Source organism: Ornithodoros turicata, chromosome 1 (genome assembly GCF_037126465.1).
Source record: "Ornithodoros turicata isolate Travis chromosome 1, ASM3712646v1, whole genome shotgun sequence".
NCBI classification, from domain to species: domain Eukaryota; kingdom Metazoa; phylum Arthropoda; class Arachnida; order Ixodida; family Argasidae; genus Ornithodoros; species Ornithodoros turicata.
Genome location: NC_088201.1, coordinates 25029927 through 25038421, shown reverse-complemented (window position 1 = coordinate 25038421; position 8495 = coordinate 25029927). Strand labels below are relative to the sequence as shown.

At 44.4% G+C, this 8495-nt stretch overlaps 1 protein-coding gene across 2 annotated transcripts in view; it reads right to left on the bottom strand.

The window, feature by feature from the left end:
- Positions 1-444: 444 nt before the first annotated feature.
- Positions 445-8495, bottom strand: part of LOC135377682 (uncharacterized) — a 160308-nt gene continuing 152257 nt past the window's right edge. For both annotated transcript variants that reach the window (XM_064610276.1, XM_064610277.1), the window contains one exon: positions 445-6526. In XM_064610276.1, coding sequence (XP_064466346.1) covers positions 6413-6526 — 114 coding nt within the window. In that variant the 3' untranslated portion in view covers positions 445-6412. The remainder of the gene's footprint in view (positions 6527-8495) is intronic.

Genomic DNA, 8495 nt, shown 5'->3' with positions numbered 1-8495 from the left:
ATGCCGCTGGTGTTTTGTTGATACAGGTTGTTGGATGCCACCTGAACAGGTGTTCCGATATACCATCGAACTTACTTAATTTTAGAAGCCTACATCGCAAAATCTGAGCAGAGTGTCTGCCTCCACAGAGCACAAAACTCCCAAACGACGCAAACAGACGACTGGTCGGCGGCTCAACTCTATAGCAAGGCATGACTGGTGCACATGCGAACGCGCGGTTTCTCTGGGCAGTAGAGTGCAAATCATGCAGTAGAATAGCCAAGCGACTGCGGGGTTTGCATAAGCATCGTCTGCACCATCTGGCTGTTTCTTCGCCCTGTTTCTCGCCGAGAGTCTTTCCCCTGTTTGTTGGGCACCTGTAGTTGTGAATTCCTGTTTTGTGGCAAAATGAAATCAAGAGAAACATTTGTCTATGGTGTAATGACTGGGCACTCAACATTCACAAACATGTGATATGATTTATTGGTGCTGATAAAATTGTTCATTGAATATACGTATTACATGGATGTGTGTACATGAGAGCCGCTGCTCCACATATTTTTTACATATATAACTGCCACGTACACCGAAACGAGGTTCATAAATTATGAGACCGACGTTATGTTGACTAGCTGCTCACTGATATCATGACAGGATCAGCCCGGGAGCGCACTTGTTCGTGGTAGTGAACCAGGCTTGCAGACACAAAAGATTTCTAGACAAAACCCGATCACCAACCCATGTCATAGGCTTTAATGGCTTGCGCTTACCTGAGCAAGTATATCTTCCCGCGAACAACATTACGGGAACGATTGCAAAATATTGCAAATGTTAGCTAGTGAAGCACACCGCACGCTATATTTGGAACTTCCCTTCGTAAGCCCGTCTTCCTATTAAATTATACATTCATAACTGTCCTCACAACGTGTCACGTGCATTGGGCTCATCAAATCACGGGACATTCAGCTCGCCTGCATCTGTGCGCTGTATTTTCTTTTTCTAATTATATTGCACCTAAGCAATTCTTGTCAATAGATAACCACACTGTAAACAACTACTCAGAAACACAGTGACTACAGAAAATGCGAAATGTTCGTCGTGGCCAACTGTACACAGGCTGATAGACTGACAGAACAACGAGAAATGGGAAGCCCGTTACATCAAAACGTACTGCCGACTCTGCTCGACAGTCCGTCGCACATACAACAGAATAAATACAACACTTCCAATATAGCTTTCCTTTCATTGGTTACACTTCGATGGAACCAAAGTCAAGGCTTTGGTGTAGCAATACTATAATGACAGCGACAAAAGGAGCACTATTCTCTGCACCTTAACAGAACCAAATAAATGAGAGCCATATTGACCCCTTAACACCTGTATTGTATACACATACATACAATATTCGCTTATTATTCGCGCATGTATGTGCATAGTCTACAAACAAGTTACGGCATGTTATGAGTGCCAGTCAAGGAGTGCTGGTTCGCAATTGACTGCAACTGTATCAGCCGCAACAGTGCATCTCTCTTGTAGAGCCTTATGAAAATAGGATGTGACCTTCTCCTTCCTGCGTACATGCTGACCTAACTCAGGACAACAGCATCGCTGTTCTGTGTCTACAGGGTTCCTCAGTTATGTCAGCAGTGTATTTTTAATAAAGAAAAGACTCACGTTATACATTTGAGCAGATATACCACCCTTACACCATGTGCACCTTTCTTTTTCTGCTCATTTTGAAGTTTCACTGCTGCAGCTGCCCTGAATTTTTTCCCGTCTGATCGCTGTATTCGTCATGTCTTGATATGATTTCAACTGATCATTTGAAGAGAAGCATTTGCTATTGCGTTAGCTCACAGCCGATCAGGTTGTTACCAAAGTCGTTTATGCGTACACGACGGATGTTAAAGAAGCTGTGTACCGCGTATAGAGCAGCAAAATAAAATAGCAAAGCACTAGGTGGGAATATTTCCTTCGAATAATGTATTCTACATTCAGTTTGACTCGCGTACTGAGATTTACAAATATGTCGTTTATTTGAACATTATTCGCCTTGCTCAAATATTTTTATTATGTTTTTTTTTTAATTTTTCCTCGTATGCTTATACACTCGCCTATGCGGGGCTTTGTGTTAAAGATGTTTACTATTTCACTCGTGAACAGCCCATACTCGTTTTTTTTTTTTTTGCTTCTTTTTGAATTGCATGTGCGGAATACATTGCGAGAACATTCCCTCAACTCGACAGTCGCTTGCACCATTCCGATGCCAGAGAAGCACATGATAATGCACATTTTTGTCGCTTTAGCAATTACCACCGGCAGTGCACTATGATTTTGCGTTTCCTAGAATAACATCGCGAGAATAACGCAAATATATAGCAATCATTTTCTGTTCATAAAGGTTTATTCATGAGTTGCTAATTGCTAAGTCGCATGGGGGTAATTAGCACACGATATAGCTTGTGTCTGGCATCGGATTAAGTATACGCTCTCGCACCTTGCACAGTACCTGCGTTCGCGAAGTGACAGCGACAAAAAAGGCGAAGGATATTTGAGCTGGCAAGAAGTTGCCCACTCCTCTGTCGCGCGCGTTTTCGAGGTGTTATCGCAAAATTTTTACCTCGGATCCGCTGTCGCCTTGCGTCAAGGGCATGTTGTCTTTGCGGTGGGCGTATCTTGTCGTATCTCAAAACGTGTATCTGGGTGGCACACTTGTCACGCGCATGTGTTTGACAAGAACTATTCGCTCCGAGATCGAACGGTGTCGGCGTGCTGCGGAGAACAGAGAACTATCGCAGTGTGGACGCGTCGTCTGCTTTTACACGTTTATTCCGCGTTCAGTGCCGTAGGGATAACCGAATAGTATCGTACCATCGCGGCACAAGTGATCTTCCGGCCAATATACACAAGAATTAAGAAAAAAGAACCATCAAATCCGAACATCGGCCCACGTGTTATCCACACTAGAATGGTGACAGTGTCGCCCCCTATAGGTCGATCTCGTAGCGAATACGCCGCAATGCAGTTGAAGGTTTTGTACCGCCAATTTGCAATAGAAAGCTAACTTGGGACGAGCACAGAAATTTCATACTGAATTCATAAAACAATCCATGCTTGCACGTGTTATGCTCACCTACCTTATTGGCACACCTTTATCAAACACTGGTTCAATGGTTAGCTCAATATCAAGTGCAGATACAGCGACAGCCCAGAGACACGATTGCAAGAGAAAATATTTTGATAACGCTCAGCTCATCCATTCAGATATGAACATAGCTGAATAATATGCAATTTATAATTGAATTTCATAGCCAGTGTTTTCGCTTCCGTGGCGTCACCATCAACTACTTCCTGTCTTTGTTCTGCGAAGTATGGGAGCCACCGATTCTGGATCACATGCACGTGCTGATTACATTTCACAAATCTCAAAACAGTCTTTCGTCATCTTTATCTTGGCTGCTCAACCCTGCGGCTGCTGCAAAGGTATACTCCTGCACATGCAACATCACCGTAGAACCGAGATGGGATATGCACATGTTCAAGCATATGGTTCGCTCTCCTGTTTATCCACAAAAACATTCTGTCTAATGCAAGTTTGCATAGAGTATCTACACCTTAAACTCACAATCGAACACAACACTAATTTCCGATCAAGTCCAAGGCCCCATAGCGTCCTTTTAGAATAGAGAATTTAACTTGCGTGCTTTCTCAACACAACTGAACATAGTTCGAAATCTTAAATTAGTTAAATTAGTTTCTGTAGGAGGAGCACTCTTCTCTTCGAACTCCAGGGCCCAGATCTCGAACTTGTCGTTATTCCCATAACGCGCGTTAAGTGCATCACTTCTCCCGAGTTTCGTCACGAGCTCTTGCGCGAGCCTACCAAAAGGGCTTTGGAGCGCGCGATCTTTAGATATAACGATAACGCTTGCTATGTCAGCGTTCAAGATCGGTGCCCAGGTACACTACTCGGACATGGCTAATGTTACCACTACGAAGTTACGAATTTCTCAAACAAGATTACGCATGCTTTTCCGAGGAGATGAGTCAGTACTACGACACCCTGATAATTTCCAGCGTGCGTTACGCAAGCGATGGTCACGAGAAGGAATATATATTAAAGAGCGCGCGGAAGACATCAGGTCCTGAGTGTGGTCAATAACGTAAATTCTTGTGACGTTTCGTTGCCGTACACGAATTCAAACCCATTTTCTGGGCAAAGTGCACAGTAAGCCCACATTGCCGTTCTTACAATCCAGCACATTCATTCATCTAACCACCTCACAGCAAAATTACGGTAAGATACAATGACAAGCAGAGAAACGAGGAGAAAATCTTGGGCAATAGGCACGACAACAATCACATGAAGTTTTTGCATCAATGTGGGATATCCCATACAATGCGACAACTTGCGTTTCAATTAACGAGGTGCGTTTGAAATCTGGCGCGCAAAAACGGCAGACAGAAATTTTCTACTCGAATCGTCATTAACCTAAGCCTCGACGCCCCAGGCAATACGAGCGCATCAGCCTGATAATCTTGTCGATGTGCTTGCTATGCGAACCACATTTGCTGTATGGTGTACCACAACAATGCATAAAAGGTCGTTGTAAAAAAAAAAAAAAAAAAAAAACTACTTCCCGAAAGAGAGAGAGAAAAAGAAAAGAGAGAAAACAAAAACATGTAGTTAACGGTGGGTTAGACCTGAGCTTCACCACAAAGGTAGCGAGCTTGTCTGTATTTACCTAGTCCACCACGTACACCTCTCGCGCTTTCCTGAACCTAGTCAATAACAACAATAACAACAACCGAAAAGAAAGAAAAGCCATGTCCATATGCCAGATTCTCGCAAAAAATCATAAAGGTCCACAATGACTGCACAGTTAGGTGATATAAAGTGCTTCAGTTTTTGCAGTCGTCTCTTAGGCCGTGTTGTACATTAAAGTGACAGATATGTCAACACTTTTGACTTAAAACTGCTTTCACTTAGATCAGCTTTCACAACCATTATTCTCCAAACAATATATAGCGTAGATTCTCGTTCACGGTTTTATAATCCTCCTTTTTTTTTCTGTTTATTGACATTTTGTACGACTGTATTAACACTACATAACTTCAATTGGTCGAGTGCAATCATATATTAACGACGATAATAAAAAAAAAACAAGCCGAACATGAATAAGAAACGATATGACGTATGCAAATGAGTAGTAATGTGGAAATTATATGTGCATTACATCAAGTCATAAGGCATACTATGCCATGCTTCATGGACCACCATACAAGAACAATGATGAGAAAGAAAAAAGAAAAAAAAATCGGCTGTGAGTGCACTCAAGACAAGTTGGGTTTAGTGAAGGTACAGTAACACCGATATATGTATTTTAGCTAGCAGTCTACATCAAGCAATGAAATTATGTAGCACCGTGCGAGGGAAGAAGGCAGGGCGCGTGCGTAAAATTCTGCTATAAAATGGCATCGCTTACGGCGACTCAAACGTATCTGCAGCGTGGTCATGGAATACTGGATGTACAGGAAGACATTAGAAGAATAGTATGCGGACACAGACGCCCAATAGAGGATGACTCTACCTTCGTGCTGGCGTGTGCATACTGTTTGAGCTTCGTTTATTATTCCAGCTGAAGCGCAATATGACGCCCGTACATAGTGGCGTTGTTTCGGTACCGTACACAGAATGCAACGTAACTGCGACGCGCTAAGGGCTGAGAAACGCGTCATTGAAGGCCACGAAAAAGAGTTTAAGAAAAATAACGTCGATGTTTGCCAACACCGTCTGTGACGACGTAAGTTCATGATGAAAGCGTTGTCATGCTCTGCCATATAAGCGCATCTGGCAGTCCACACGGTTTAGACACAATCACTCAGGAAACAGCTACCATCACAGCGCTAAATACCTCGACGTAAAAAATAGTCGTTTCATGAACGAACGAACACCATCGCCCGTCACTTATAGCTCGACACGCATAAATACACACTTGTGGAACACATGGTTGCTAACATAAAATGCAGCTGCGGTTAAGCTTCACGACAGTATACGTCGAATTAAAGTCAGTAAACATCGAACATAAGCGGCGAATTAAAATAATAAACACGTAAAACAGTGCGCTCGACACTGTTAGCAATGCCGTGACCTCAGTCTCAGAGACGCGGGTAAGCTACAACATCAGCAATGTTTGGGAGTGTCCGTGACACAGAAAGCGAGAGCACGACAGAGGAGCATCACAGCACAGAGGCACTCTCGCAGACGACATGTTCCACCATGACATGTGCAATCACAGTTTTGAAATATATTTTGCTGTGCCCAAAGTAAGTGCTTGGCAACGTACATATCAACCATAAAAACCGAGTTAGTGACCACAAAGTAATCCCTCAGCTGATATGACTTATGTTGCTGTCAACAAACCGTCTGTATTTACGACTGACCCACAACGATAGCTATTTGGAGGTCAGCCGTGTCCACACCTTTTTCGACGGTGTCATGGGCGACGATGCCGGGGCGGACATCCTTGGTGATCTTGTCGCCATCCTAGAAAATGGCGGAAAAGCAAAATAACGTTTACTTTGTCTATACGCTGTTGTTGTGTCACGTGCAATGCTGCATTGAGGTACAGTTCGAGACAGAGTTAACTATAGCCTGAGATCCGGCTTTTGTGCAGCCCATGCCAGCTTACTCTCCAAACGAGGACTTCACCGCATAAGACGGCGGTGAAGTTCTGTTTCTAGACTGTTCAGTTTAATGGTACGTAGCCACAACAATCTCCATTGACGTTAATTATCACAGAGAGGCGTACCCCTAATACTTTCCTCAAATCGGGATACCCGTATCGTTCTGTACATTCTGTGACGTTGAGGGTGTTACCTGGTGGAGCTCACACTGCTAAAACAAAACGTCGCCATGTAACATTGCACGGAGCCAACCAGGATGATATCGTTCTCTCTCTGACTTGTTGAAAAACAGAAGTGTACGCCCTTTTTGGACAATTAATTCAAAATGCGAAGTGTCCAAAACAGGCGTGCGCTTCCCATTTTCAATAATTCATGAAAGAGAAAGGTATCATCCGGAATGTTTTTCACTAGAAGCGTGCTATGTGGTGAAGTTCTATTTTAGCAGTGTAGGGTGATGGTGCTACAGGAAAACCACGCGATCGCACGTTTTATGGCGCACTGCACACGTCGATCCGGAGCGGACTCGCGTGTTTCCCTGCACGTTTCAGACCAACTCGCTCCATCATGGAGCGCTCTATCATGGAGCGCTCTATCTTGCTACGCCGGGAACTTCGGCCGGAACTCCAACTGTGGTCAGTTCCGTTTCTTTCGACAGCGAGCGTTTGGCCGACTCGCTGAATTTGCTAGAAGCACGAAACGACTACCGCGGGGCTCTTGACCGGGGCGCGATTCGGTTTTCGCTAGTGGATTCAGATCCGGTCCTTCAATGTCCGATTCTGTTGCTCTGTAGCGGATTCAGGCGCTCGCTCCAGATCGGCCTGTGTAATTCGCCATTAAACCTTACCCGCAGCTCCACGACCACAATTACATATATCTGGCTCGAACTTTGATATACAGCGTAGCTACCTATAAAAGTTTACCCATGCTGGCGCGCTGTACTCACCAATTACTCAATGCAGGTGGAAAATTCCTCTGTCCGCGTAGAACACTAACTGGTATGTTTCAGCTTGGTAAATTTCAAACCGATTCAACATCGCAACCCAAAGTTACAACCAAAACCCTCCAAATATCTATGAGAAAACAATCAAGATGGAAGCCATGTGGGTAAACTTTTATGGGTAGCTACCCTGTACTATGTTCGGAATGTGCATGAAGATATTATTTTTCGTCTCGTGCACCGCTCTGCCTATGTGTCTCACGGGTTGTCTTATTACATAATCTCATGACAAAGCCCACATTCCAAAAACGGAAGTTCACCGCATACCCCGCTCAAGGCCAACCCACATTCGGAACGATAGCGCTCTGTCTCCTGATTTGCCGAGGATGAGGAAGGTTGTTGTTTCACGCCGTTTTTGTAACACTTGGCAACAATGTAAAGTGTCACAGAAAAGGCCTACGCCTCCTGTTTGAATCAATCAAACGACAAAACAATATCATTCTGAGTGCTGGCTGGCTATGGGCGTGTTATGCAGGGACGTTCTACTTTCAGAGTGCACTGCAGACTGACAGCAATAGCGCGTGGCATATTTAAAACGGCCCTCTGCCAACGCCACCTAGGTACAGAAGACTCGCTTAATGTCTTCTCTCACTCCTATAAGCCACGTGGACATGTGAAGTCGGGATGTCATCTGCTTGAGGCAGTCGCCGCCATTTCAAACACAGGCTTTCTGGTGCTACCAGTGGCTGCCCACGCGGCTCATGGCGGCTCACCTCCGCAGCTAGGGATGCCGAAAGCACGTTTGTGATTGGCGGGCTCTTCATGACTTATCTAGGTGACATTGGCTGTGCGCAGTCCCCCTTCATAACGCATTTCAATATATTAGTGTGTG